The sequence below is a fragment of the Cherax quadricarinatus genome, chromosome 59 (genome assembly GCF_038502225.1).
Source record: "Cherax quadricarinatus isolate ZL_2023a chromosome 59, ASM3850222v1, whole genome shotgun sequence".
NCBI lineage: Eukaryota > Metazoa > Arthropoda > Malacostraca > Decapoda > Parastacidae > Cherax > Cherax quadricarinatus.
Genome location: NC_091350.1, coordinates 1,507,537 through 1,521,344, shown reverse-complemented (window position 1 = coordinate 1,521,344; position 13,808 = coordinate 1,507,537). Strand labels below are relative to the sequence as shown.

Genomic DNA, 13,808 nt, shown 5'->3' with positions numbered 1-13,808 from the left:
GCTGTGTTGATGATCCATTATTAAAATTTCGCCATTCAAGATGTACGTTCGTATCGTCCCGCTCCATCACTCCTTTTACCTCCTTCCCCTGCCCTTCCTGGACGATTTACGAGACTATATCATTAGAGATTTATATACTGGTCATAGTAAAGGTTAATTCTGCATATTGACGGGGTTCAAGACTTGCTCGGTTGGCTTGGTTGACTAGAGGTGACCAGGGTTGCAGGTGTGGGGAGACAACACAGTGGTCAGATGGACCACCGCCGCCTCCTCTCTCCTCAGTTTCTCTTCTTTCCATCTTCCTCAGCGACGGACACCCGTGCACCTACCTACCTTGCCTCCTTATCACAACAATCTCTCCCAGTCTCTCGCCGCCATCCTTATCTCAGTTTTACTGCTGTCCGTAATCCTACTTGCAACCAGCGGACGTGACGACCCATTCACACACACACACACACACACACACACACACACACACACACACACACACACACACACACACACACACACACACACACACACACACACACACACACACACACACACACACACACACACACACACACACACACACACACACACACACACACACACACACACACACACACACAGTGAAGAGGCGGGGCCAGGAGCTCGGACTCGACCCCCGCAACCTCAACTAGGTGAGTACAACTAGGTGAGTACACACACACACACACACACAATGGCTGCTGCTGTTATTGCCTTTACATTCGTATTGGCGTATTTCCTTGGGGTAAGATTTCGTTCGTAAACAAGCTCGTCCACGGAATGGGGTTGTCAATAAGTATCTCGAGTGCAAGAGATTTGAATGCCAGTTCTTACTTGGCATTAGTTAGGGTCGTGGGTTCCAAGCCCTTCCTGGCTGTGACTTGAAGTGTTAAGTAGCTCTTTATCTATAACTATGGTATGGGGTGGGGAAAGTGTTATTTCGGTTCATTTTCGCACTAAGATAATCGTACAGATTTGAACGATCATTACCTGTCCGTCAGAAGTAATCACGACCGCCGTCTTTGAATTTGCGTATTTGTACTTAAGCATACGCTTTTCAAAGCCTGATGTAACCTAATATAATTTAAAATCGAGAAGGAAATTATGGGTCTGTAGAAAATTGACATTAGACATCAACGAATGAGAATAGGTTGGGTATTTGTACACCTCTGGATGTCATGGTGAATACTCGCCCCGCCCTAACCATAGGATAAGGGTCGTAAGTATCTATCCCATCTATTCAGCGAGATGGTGTCCGTAACACAAACTTCGTGTATCATAATGTGTGTGTGTGTGTCTCTAACTGGTGGACGGTAGATGTAGTTTCTTAAGAAATGTCTTGTCTTCTTTCGCAAGCTGCTCTGGAAAGCCCTCATGTACCATCGAAGCCAACACTGTTCGTTTTGGCGACGGCTGTCCTGGTACTCATAAGTACCTGGAGGCTCACTACCAGTGCAATGCAGGTAAAGCTAGTTCCTTGTACCGGGCTAACCCGCTGTTCGCATTTTGGGGTGATCTTCGGGTATTGGTTCCACTGGGGTTGATGTTTCGGTGTTTACCCTGTGGTACTGGTTAATACCCATCCCCTGTCTTACCCTCCTTTCCAATCTTCTTGGTGTTCATCCCCTTAATGCTAATTTTCTCTAGCCCCACAACTTTTACTCCCTCTCAGTTTTTACTTCTTCCCTTCCTAAATCTCTTCCTTTCCTGTTTACTGGTTCCATTCCATCCCTTCCGTCTCCTTTTACATCCAGTCCATCGCAGTTCCTTTCAATCCTCCACGGTTAGATGGCCAACAGCGGGTCATCATATGACTAAGGCCCGCATCAGGAACACTTGTCCAGTTTCCTGACGAACCTTACCTAACCTAACCCAATCCTTTCTCGACCTCCACCCTCTATATTTGTTTTACGATCTCTGCCTTCTCATCCTCCATTCCTTATTCTTCTATGTATATTCTCCCAGTACCTTCCCTTCTCTAGGTCTCCTTCCCGTTCCCCTCGTCCTTTTGCTTCCTCCTGTCTTCTATCTCCTCCACTCACTTGGTGATAGTTTCGTTGAGTTATTCATGTTAATCATTTAGTGGTAAAGGCCAACTGTAATGTCATTATATCCACATCAAAACGTGGCTGCCACGACGCAAACTTTGTGGGCGTTGTGAGCCGTAGTGCCATTTGCATGATAATGTTGAAACTCTGGCACTCCCTTAACCAACCCCAACCCCTCTTCTCTATGAAACATCCCACTCCTAGGCCTAGCAACCCTCCCTCCTTTCACCTCTCAGGCCAAGTGCCCTCTTCTCCCTTGGGTCAATTACACAATCGCTCCCCTTTCTTCAGTTTCCCTCCCTAAACATAACGCTTAACCTCCCTACAGCCATAAAAAATACTACCCCGATATGTTTATACCTCTCCTGTTTACCCTTCCATGCTATTTCCTCCCCTTCTTTATTATTCTCCTGGCCCTCTCCCCCCCCCCATTATTGCCTATGCTGTTCTTCACCCCCGTCCTCTTCTTCCCTCACTCTGGGTGTGGTGGTGACACTATCAGGCCGCCCCACACACCTCTCTTATGTTAACTGCTCTCTGTTATAGATGTTGTGGGAGCTTGTTATACGCTCGTGGCCCCTGATTGTTACTGTTATGGAGTCATAATTCTCTTGCATGTGGCACTTGTATTGGACTGGATTGCATTGTATAATATTATGGTTCCCTGTCACTGACACTTACAGATTTTATATAGTGCCTGGTTTTATGGTTTATAAAGTAGTGCTATAGTGAGTGTTTATGTAGGGGGTACAGGTCGTCTGATGCTTGTATTTCTCTTGTAGCTACGTCAACGACTACTACGACCTCCAGGCCACGACCGCCGTGGTACGTCGCAACCCGCCCGCCCATTCGGATCCTGCCTACCCTTACGACCAACTACACCACGACGACGACCACCACGCCTCCACCAACCACCACGACTACTACTACTAGCAGCACCACCACGACTACCACAACCACTACTACCCTTCCCCCTGCAACAATACCACATGTGTTGGAGGAAGGAGAGAGACCAGAAATTGAGGTTCTCACTACACTTAGTGGAGAACCTACTACCCAAACCTCCTCCACGACCCCAGCTACTCCCACCTCTACCACTAGCGCCAGTACATCCCCCACCACAACCCAGCCTACCAGTACTCACGTACCACCAGTGCCACCCCCGCGTTTCGAGGGCGACTACGACTCTCCTTGGTGCCCTCCATCATTCGGACGCGGATTGTACTGGAATTGGACACGGGGCGGCGAAGTGGCTGTCCAGCCGTGTCCTGGCGGGGCCTCGGGCTGGGCACGGCGGCCATGTCACTCAGCAGACTGGGCAGGCCCAGCTGACCTGAGTGAATGTCGCAGTGTGTGGTTAGCAACTCTCAAGACTCGTGCCAACTCTCACGACTCTTTATTGAGTGTTGCTGCTGATCTGGCCACAGTGACTGCCAGCAAGGACCTCTATGGCGGAGATCTCACTACCACAGCTCAACTCCTAACCACCTTGGCCGCCCGCATGACGGAGCAAGTTCGCGACTTCCCCGACCCTCGACAACGGCAGGACCTCGTCACGGAAATGTTGCAGGCTGCACTGGCTACAGGATCTGCCTTACTGGCAGCAGGTATGGCGGGGCCATGGGGAGATTTAGCGGTCCGTGAGAGGCGCCATGCTGTCACTCGGCTCATGGAGGCTTTGGAAGAAGCTTCATTCCTTCTGGCAGGCGCTCTGCCTCCAGGTGCCCAGGCTGCACACTACAAGTCTCATGTTCTGGTGTCCGCAAGGTCTGCCACGGCTGACGGCTCCTCTGTTAGATTCCCTTCCTCGGAGGACCAAGATCTTGACTGGGTGTACGCCGACACGGTCACACTACCTCCAGAAGCTATCCTAGAAAACAGTGATGGTGGGACTACTAGAGTTGTGTTTTTGACTTATCGTCACTTCGAGGATTTGTTGACCCCGGGGCCAGAGCCCCTGGGACATCGCGCGGGTAACATAACCCGCATGGTTAATTCACGTGTAATGTCAGCGTCTCTAGGTAGCGGTCGCCACATCCAGCTGCCGGAGCCAGTGACTCTCACCTTCTCGCTTCTAAAACAAGAAAATGTAACCCGGCCTGTGTGCGCCTTCTGGGACTACACTACCTCAGCTTGGAGTGACGAAGGTTGCCGCGTTTTGATATACAATCGCTCCCATGTCACGTGTCAGTGCGATCACTTGACAAACTTCGCCGTGCTGATGGAGGAAGCTGCGGGTAGCACGGGAGAAGATCCCCAGGCGGCGCTGCGCATCCTGGCTTACGTCGGCTGCGTGGTGAGTCTTGTGTGCGTAGCGGGATCCCTGTTGGTGTTCTCAGTGTTCCGCGGGCTGGCCTCCCCCCGCACAGCGGTGCACCGACATGTGTGCGTGTGTCTAACAGCTGCCGAGTTGGTCTTCCTGGTGGGGGTGTGGCGCACTGATGCTCCTGTCCTCTGTGGCGTCGTGGCCGGTATCCTCCATTATACGGTCCTCTCAGCATTTGCATGGATGTTTATGGAAGGTAAGTGTCGCAAGACAGCGTCCTCCAAATTAACCTGTTAATATATTTTAGCTATTTCACCGTCGTTTAGTTATAGTTTTAACGTGCACTACATAAACATCGTTAGGACACAAACACACAGCGTGTCAAAGAACGGCTCCAGCATAATGGTAGTTAGCCAGGTTACAGTAATAAAATGTAAATATAATTTTAATGATAAGCATTCTAAAAATCTCTCGTGGGGCAGTGCATGTAGCCTGGTGCTCCTGGGTATGGGGAAACAATGCCTAGTGTTTACTAGATGCGGGGTTTGGCTCTGAGTTTTTAATGATGGATGTCAGACATTAATATGGTTTTGTACGTGTTGTTACAGGTGTGCATGTTTACCTGAGCGTGGCCCGGGCCGTGGAGTGCGACTCTCTGAGGCTACGCTGGTGGAACTACGCCTTAGCTTACGGCCTTCCTCTCCTAGTGGTGGGCACTGCAGCCGTCATCGACCCCTTCAGCTACGGCACGACCCAATACTGCTGGCTCCGCACAGACAACTACTTCGTGTTTTCCCTGGTTGGTCCAGCCTTGCTGCTGCTGGCCGCACACGTGGCTCTGTTAGCAGCAGCTCTTATCTACACCTGTAAGCTCTCTCCTGATGACGCTCTCAAAACAAAGGAGATGGCCCGCCTCGACTCCAGCAGGTGAGTGCATTTCCAAAGCTCTCACTGTATGTACAAAAAAAAACACTTTATAGCCTAGCAAGTTCTCACGTCACTAGCACAAGTTCGTCACCTGAATGTTGGTTTTGTGTACAAGATTGTAATTAAACTGTTGAAATTTTGCCATGTTTAGGCTCTTCTTAACCACTTTTTAACATTTCCTTTAAATGCCGTCGTCTGGCTGCTTTAGAATATAAATTCCGTCTTGGTCCTTCATAATTACTTTTGTGGCCAGTGATCTCGACTAACTTAAAACCCTCGTCCTGTAGAGAATAGATGGCCATGTCACACTTTCTCTCTAACTCCACCATCTCTCCCTCACTGGCAGCGGAGTGTACACCAACGCTCTTCAACACCGGCTCTACTCCCGCCTGTAAGCCTCAACACTCGTCTCCAACACTGCATGCCTTAAAGCCATGTGTTTCTTCTCTGCTCACGACGACGGGTTCACCAACGGACCTCTTACCCACTTTATTGCATTGTTTTTCTCAGTGTGTCATATCCAGTCTTTTCGGTGGATGTGAATTTCTCTTTTTGTGTAGCCTACAACTTTTTACTATTTTTTTTAAGTGTTTTTATCGTTTTGTAAGATATGCATTCCCCCCCCCCCCCCCATTGCTCATCTTCAAAATTTCTAGCTTCTGTTTGACCTTTCCAAAACCTGATTTACTTTTGTTTCTGCTGTTGTGCTAATCTTACCGCTTCGCTAATCATTGGCTTTGCTCTTAAGTAACTGAATCCTTTTTAGATCCTCTGCTAATAAAACCAAAGCCAATTTCACTGGTTAAGATCCCATAGTTTGGCTTGAATTTGATCCTTTGTTCCATGTTTCGCCTCTTGCTTCAGATACCTCATCAATCTGTTACTTATTAATTAATATGTCTTACCTCTCCGCGGTAACGGGATAGGTGTGTGTTGGTGGTGTTTACTGTCTCAAGTAAATTGAAAAAAAAATTGATTTTGATCCTTTGTGTGTGAAGAATTACAGGATTAGTGATAAATATTAAAAAAATTAATCCAAATAGATAGAAAAATATTTTCAAATCAGTTAGGGATCATTCGTCTGTATTCTAAATTTACTTCCACATAACATATTAACTAAATGTACCCACGTGTATCCTCTCTTATACCTTTCACGTTCAGCATCTCTATTCTATTTCACTACCATCCAAAGGATGAATATGAGGCTAACTGTAAACTAATTGCCTATAAAAGGCGACATAAAACTGAAAAGGGTCCAAGGGTTTGCAACATAATTTGCCCCAAATCTAAATGGTATGAAATATGAGAGACTTGAGCAGTAAAACTGGCGACCTTTTATGAAAAGAGTTCCCAAGGGAGGGCATGATTATGAACTGACACATTGTACAAGGTATTAGAGTGACGGGGGCACAGTGGAAACTAAAGACTGGGACGAAGCCATATTGTAAGAATCAACTTAGGCGCTAAAGCCGGAAGGGGTAGAATGTGTTAAAGTAGGAATGAGGGATCGGGTTGTGCAAAGGAAGGGGTTAGAGAAAGAGTAAAATTGGAATCAAAGTTGAGATAACAGATACACAAATAACTCGCACATAGAGAAAAGAGCTTCGGGCCGACTTGGATCATTTACAAAGTCTCAAGGAATCTGAGTGGTAGAGAGAGAAACATACGGAATTGAATTAAAGGGGAGATGGGTGGAGGCAAGCTTTATCCGCAGCTTCAAGAATTGGCACGATGGGTCACCTTGAGGCCAAAATTCACAAAATTTAGGTTACACATATATTAATCAGCGATTTTAGGAGCTGTGCATCGACCCCCTGCTAAAAATTTTGATGGCTCCGATAGCTACCAGAGAGATGTCTGCCCCAAAATAAACCTTAAAAAAAAAAAACATAATTGAAAAATCTTTTTGGTTATGACAGTGACGTATTATTTACAGGTATGAGCCTAGCCAACTGCCTATTATGCCTTGTTTTCTATTTAGCTATATACCACCCAAGTCAAATAATTTCCTTCCATTAAAAAGATTTTATGGGTATAATCAACTACTGACACTGACAGATTTGGGATCGCTGACCCGTGACCTCGTCTTGCCGAGGTCACAAGTCAAGGCTTTATTTAACATGTCTCTATTATAGAAAAAAAAATATTTATCTAGTACGTAATACCAGCAGAGATTTAGATAAAGATTATCAAATGGTGCCTTTTTTTTTAATGACACAGTTAGCCGCCATAGGGAAGTTTATTTCTAATAATTTTAAATTTTAAATAAGGAGGAAGCGCTCAACCCGCAGAAGTTATATAGCAACTGGGGAATGGGAAGTGAGGGAAGGAAAGTAGATTAATTCTGGGAAATGTCGATTAATTCTGGGGAATGTCTATTAATTCTGTCTTTAGAAGGCAATGCATTTTAGAGAAAAGATAATTCAGAATTTAGAGGGCAGCACAAGCACCGCCCTGAGTTGATTAATTCTGTCAGGAGACAGCAGCCCAAGTGATGCACAGAACTGATTGATATTGCCTGCAGATGGCAGCACAAGTGATGCCCGACGTTGAATAATTTTGTTATAGAAGGCAGCACAAGTGACGTTCAAAAGTGATTGATTCCCTCTCAGATGGCAGCAGTAGTCATGCTCAAACATAAATATAAGCACGAGATGCCGCAGAGAGAGCCGCCGAAGCATTAATTTGAACACTAAATGCAGCAGAAGTGACGCCAAAAGGTGATTCGTCTGTGAATTGATAGCGGCGGGAGTGACAGGGGATGGACGGGAATAAATTAATTTTCAAGAAAATAAGACGGGAAAAAAATAGGTTGTGGGAGTAGCGACTATCAGTGAAGACAAACCCGTATGGTATGATGGGGCTTGTAGAAGATATACAAAATTTGTATTATGTAGAAGGTATCTTAATTTTGTAACAGTGTTGGTAGAATTAACAATATGTTACGACCTGACAAAGATCATGGAGAGTGGAACGTTACGTAAAAATGTCGCATTGGTTGTACATGTGTCCTTTCATCATTCTTAATTTTTGTATTTTTTGATATTGCCAACTTAATACATTATGCTCAATAATAACCCACATGGAGACAAAAACTCAGGAAATTAAGTAATCTGTATATTTCGACCCCCCTTCTGGGATCCTCTTCAGCAGATGAGGATCCCAGAAGGGGAGCTGAGAGGCAATCTGCATGACTAAGATACACTGCGTTCTGTAACTTAAGTAAGGTGTCATAGCTCACGAAGTCGTAATAACAGGATTGCAAAAAAAAAAAAAAATCAGAACTGGTTGGGTTTAAACCTCACAAGTTCTGTAATTGTCGTGATTAAAAAAAATATTCTCACTGTATTTTGTGACCTATGCAAGATGTCATGATTATTTTATTCACAAAACATAATTTAAACCCAACTAGGCACCAGACGAGCCTGGCCCATGGCCGGGCTCACAGAGTAGAGAAACTCTCGAAACTCTTCAAAAGGCATATCAAAGGTATAAGGCTCACTCCGTTTTGTGACTTAAGTAAGATGTCGTGATTACTTTTATTCGAGAACACTTTAAGTCTGGATAGATCATCATGCAGCAACTTCAGTAAGTTACCTGGTGAAGTTCTTACGGCCATTTGCACAGTCCTTATATTGCTCATTAATTACAATGTTGTGACCGTTCTTAATGCATTTATACTTCACCTGGTTCGAGTTACACTATGCAAATTTTTGTTGTGGCCGATCGTAAAGTTTTTATGTTAGTCATTAATTACTTAACATGTTGGTGTGAGGCATTCTTATTGTTGGTCCACCTTGTGTAAAGTAAATCAATGTACAAGCGGGTAATGCACTAGATAACTAGGGGCACATGTTGGTATTTGGAGACTACAGGACAGGTTGGGGACTGGTTTAGACACGTGAGCAAACACTAGGATATGTCCTAGAGAACGTTTCGGTCCTGAGACCTTGATCACTTCTTACAGAGGTTGGGGATTACTTTGGTGAACGGTAACCTCTCTAGAGACTAGATTCTTATTTATATCAGATAATTTTTTTTTTTTTTATGGATTATGACATTTTCTTCAGGGATCATCTGAAGATGGCCCTCATCCCTCTCCATTTTTTTAAATGTGTAGGTTAGGTTAGGTAAGTCAGGAAAGAGGATAAGTGTCTTCTGATGCGGGTCTTAGTATAATAACCCGTGTGACTTTGCAAATGGTCCAAGTCGGACCGAAACGTCGTCGTAAGCTTCTCTCTTTTATGTGCGGGTTATTTGTGTATCGTTCCAGTCACGGTATTGTGCCTTTTTGTTATTTATAATAACCCGCCGTTGGAGCTTTTGGTCATCTGACCGAGGCCTTCAGCTGGCTTACCGGCCCATCCCATTAAAAATTATGTTCATAGTTATAACCACTTTTTAATTTTTGTGTAAAAAAAACTACTTTAAAATATATGTTAAGTGCTCCGTTCATGGCTGGAGAGAACCTTCATTCCCCGCAAACATCCAATAGGATGTATGCGGGTAATATATCATTTGAGCTGCCGAGAACGGGTCGAAGTACTTTGAATATATTCTCCGGAGGAGATATAATTTAAATGTAATATAATGAAGAGGCATGAGAGGAAGTGTAAACAAGACCCACTGAAAAATAAAAGCGTCAAGGGTATAAGAAAACACAGTGAACAGCCATGGTCCAAGACTATAGATACGGTAAAGCATTTAAATTACTGGGAACGCCTTAAAGTCTTGAATATGTTGTACTCACTGGAGAGAAGGAGAGAGAGATACATGATACCTGGAAAGTGCTTGAGAGCTTTGTCAAAGGTACTCAACCTACTGCTAGCAGATATCATAAATATTGCAGGAACAAGTGTGAAAGTATTCAAGTGGAAGGTGGACCTCTACGTCCACCAATCAGTGGTATTCATTGTGCGGCTCGCGATGACTCAATTTACGGCTCATGTCTACTTTTTCTCATTTATTATATTGCACTAGCAGCTCAGTACTACTTAATTTAGTTGAGTTACGCTAACTTGCAGTAGCTGCGGCTCTCTCAATCAATGTGTTTAACCGAAGTGGCTCTCTTGCAAAAATTAGTGAATAACACTGAGCTGCAGCTAGATCAACAAGGCTATGATGGATAAGTGGGCCAGCGGGCTGCCAACAGAACAGCCTTATTGAACATGCAATCAACCGAAAAACCTGACCTCAGACTGGGCGTGGGTAGAGCAATTGGAAACCAGTCACAGACATATCAAAAGTGACCTAACCTATCTTAACCTCGCTAAAAAATTAACCTCCTGGAAGGAATAGTCCCGAATCTGCACACAGAAATCACTCCCTACGAAAGCAAAAGACTTGGCAGGCGGTGCAAAATACCCCCAATAAAAAATAGGGGGGGCATTGGTACACTAAGAGAGAAAACAATAAGCGTCCGGGGCCCAAGACTGTTCAACAGCCTCCCACTAGCCATAAGGGGAATTACCAATAGACCTCTGGCTGCCTTCAAGAGGAAGCCGAACAAATACTTAGTGCTGGATCAGCCGGGCTGTGGTTCATACATTGGACTACGTGAGGCCAGCAGTTACAGCCTGGTTGATCAAGCCCTGATCCACTGGGAGGCCTGGTGGTGGATCGAGCCGCGGGGGCGTTGATCCCCGGAATACCCTCCAGGTAAGTAGGTAGACATTAACACAAGAGAGTGAGGGAACCAGTACATATAGGCTGTATATACTATATATATATACTGGTTCCCTCACTTTTGTGTTAGTGTGACTTGTAAATGGTCCAAGTCGGACCGAAACGTCGTCATCGGTTCCTCTCTCCTATGTGCAGGTTATTTCTCCATTGTTCCAGTCAAGGTATTTTGCCTCTTTATTCTGTTAATCTTAAATTTACGTTTGTTTAGAGATCGTAAATTAAATTTCCCTAAACTGAAAGGGATGCAGTCATAACACGAATTTAATTGCTTGCACGTGTATCTCAACGCCATCTGTTGACCACGTCAAAAATAAATGACAACAATCCCCTTTTAATTCCAGTTAGAGGCAAACGAATTAGGGATCAACTCGTCCTTCCAGATGGATTATCAAGTAGATAACATCCATTTCAGTACGCCACTTCGTGTTGTCCACAGGTTATATCCAGCAAGGTTGTTTATCCATGTATCTACCTCAATATTTTGTGGATTAAATCCTTATTGATAACGTAAAGCCGAAGCGCAGGTTTTAAGGCCTTGCGAACGGCTGTCCAAAAGCGTTGTTCATGTAGTCTGGTTCAGTGTATTTCTTCTCCATCACCGTGACTGGAACAATACACAAACCCGCACTGGAACAGAAAAACTTACGACGACGTTCATAAGTCTTCTAAGTAATCACAAACGTACTTTTCACTTTCACTTCTTTCCCTATACATTTTTTCACCCACTTACGTCGATTCTCTGGGGGGGGTCACCGCCCCCTGCGGCCCCGGATACAAATTTGTTTAATGGCAGTAAAAAGCGATTATATTATAATTAATGGCCTCTATCATCGCTCTTTTAATGGGTGTGCCGGTTGAGTTCATGTCATGGAACCATCCATTTCTCAATACAAGGTTGAACCTGCCACCTATAACAGCCAAAGTTCCCAAGTGTCTATAATTCTGTACGTAGCCATAACCATTCTTGTGCCAGGCTAGCAAGTTCAAGACACTAAAAGTTATACTAAGTTTTCTTAAACGTTGGGAAATAATTGAGCGCAGCTTTTATATGTTACTCGCTCTCAGATAGCCATGTTCTTGTCATGACCACTGGACTTGAATTTACCAGTGTCTGTGCGAACGTGCTGTGTGTATTCAGTTTTTTATAAATCCTGTAGTTCCCTGCGGGAACAGGTAGGTAGTGTGTGTGTGTGTGTGTGTGTGTGTGTGTGTGTGTGTGTGTGTGTGTGTGTGTGTGTGTGTGTGTGTGTGTGTGTGTGTGTGTGTGTAAGATCACGTATTTGTATCTGGAGACTTGATTTACAAGAGTAGCAAATTCTCGTGGCGTCCCGCCTCTTGTTAGAAACCATACAACGGGAGGGGTTTTGAGACTGGCCGCGGGTTCAAACCCCACCCGTGGTATGGTATGTTGACAATCGTGTCATTACCATTTCGTGAGTCTTTTTACAAATTTATCGTATAACCATGAAGGAGGGGTGTTAATGTTGCAGTTTAAAAACTGTAGTGTAAAGCACCCTTCTGGCAAGACAATGATGGAGTGAATGATGGTGAAAGTTTTTCTTTTTCGGGCCACCCTGCCTTGGTGGGAATCGGCCAGTGTGATAATAATAAATAATAATAACCATGTTTTATTCCCAGTGGTTTTAGTACAAGATTTATCCTTTAATTTCATTCCACATATGCAACAGTTAGGTATCTTTATTTCGAAACGTTTCGCCTACACAGTAGGCTTCTTCAGTCGAGTACAGAAAAGTTGATAGAAGCAGAAGATACTTGAAGACGATGTAATAAGATATAATAAAGATACCTAACTGTTGCATATGTGTCTTACCTAACAACCTGTCGGTATTTTATACCATTTTAATGTTCAATTTCATTCCAACTGGGAGTATGAAATCATCGAACTGTACACAGTATAATCTATGCTCTCAAGGAGACAATAAAGGTGCACCGACCTCAATAACACCATATATGTGTGTGTGTCCTAGTAAGTCAGGTCATGAGGGTAAACACACACTGGCCTGCCTCACTTGTGCAGCCAACTCAGCCCTCTCGCTGCTGCATATTCAAAGTGCTTCATGCCTGGTCGCTCGTGGACTGACTCGTTATCATGTTTATATATTCTTTCTCTAGGGAATAAAACAAACTTATTTTTCCTCATTCGCCTACAGTTTTATGGCATTGATTATGGATAGTGGGTTTTTTAATGGCTTGCAATAACCATTTTAAGTGAGCATTCAACTTCTTGGGCTCATTTGCCTTGGGTTCCTCGGTAATGTTGACAGCCTCCGAAAAAGTCGTAAAGCCATTTTAATTGCTTAATGTACGTCGGCCTCTCGTTATTCCCTAACATTAATCATCAGAAACATTATTACCTTAATCTTTGCACGTATATTAAGAAACAAGGGAGGTGGCCAAGCCATCAGTGTGTCAGGGATGGGAGGGATTGTCTTCTCCGATGATTCTTCTTCTTGAATTTTCTGGAATTAACAAAAACAAATTTAAAATATCACAAGCGTCATAATTCTGCGGACTCCATTAAAATCCAGCATATTGTATCTTAATGACGCTAATCACGTATTAAAGAATCAAGTATCGAAGAATCAAGTATCAAAGAATCACGTATCAAGTTAACATACTCTTTAGTAATGTCGTTACAACCGCTCTCATAAAATTATTGTTCTCAACTAGCATACAGACTGGGTGAAACTAGACGTTTCGCTCAATCTTGAACCATAGCCTAGTAGCGGCTTGCTGATGGTCCAGGACGGTCGAAACGTTGTCAGTTAGTTATGGAGTCAGCTACAATTGTTTTATGTTAGTAATGAAAAGTTAGAATGAAAGCACAGCAGCAGGTCTGCCGTACTGTGGTA

The 13,808-nt window shown here is 44.1% G+C and overlaps 1 protein-coding gene and 1 long non-coding RNA gene across 10 annotated transcripts in view; one reads left to right on the top strand and one right to left on the bottom strand.

Moving 5' to 3' along the window:
• Positions 1 to 13,808, top strand: part of LOC128698822 (latrophilin Cirl) — a 414,208-nt gene that overhangs the window by 381,965 nt on the left and 18,435 nt on the right. For 4 of the 8 annotated variants that reach the window (XM_053791236.2, XM_053791232.2, XM_053791238.2 and 1 more), the window contains 3 exons: positions 2,840 to 4,579; positions 4,932 to 5,250; positions 5,597 to 5,641. In XM_053791236.2, coding sequence (XP_053647211.2) covers positions 2,840 to 4,579; positions 4,932 to 5,250; positions 5,597 to 5,641 — 2,104 coding nt within the window. Of the gene's footprint in view, positions 1 to 1,365; positions 1,473 to 2,839; positions 4,580 to 4,931; positions 5,251 to 5,596; positions 5,642 to 13,808 lie in introns of all 8 variants that reach the window. The other 4 variants (XM_053791237.2, XM_053791235.2, XM_053791240.2 and 1 more) reach the window with 2 other exon arrangements.
• The window catches only part of LOC138854431 (uncharacterized), a 70,085-nt gene continuing 67,699 nt past the window's right edge, over positions 11,423 to 13,808 (bottom strand). Inside the window, exon 3 of one of the 2 annotated variants that reach the window (XR_011393637.1) lies at positions 11,423 to 13,415. This is a non-coding gene — a long non-coding RNA (uncharacterized lncRNA). The remainder of the gene's footprint in view (positions 13,416 to 13,808) is intronic. The other variant, XR_011393638.1, reaches the window with a different exon arrangement.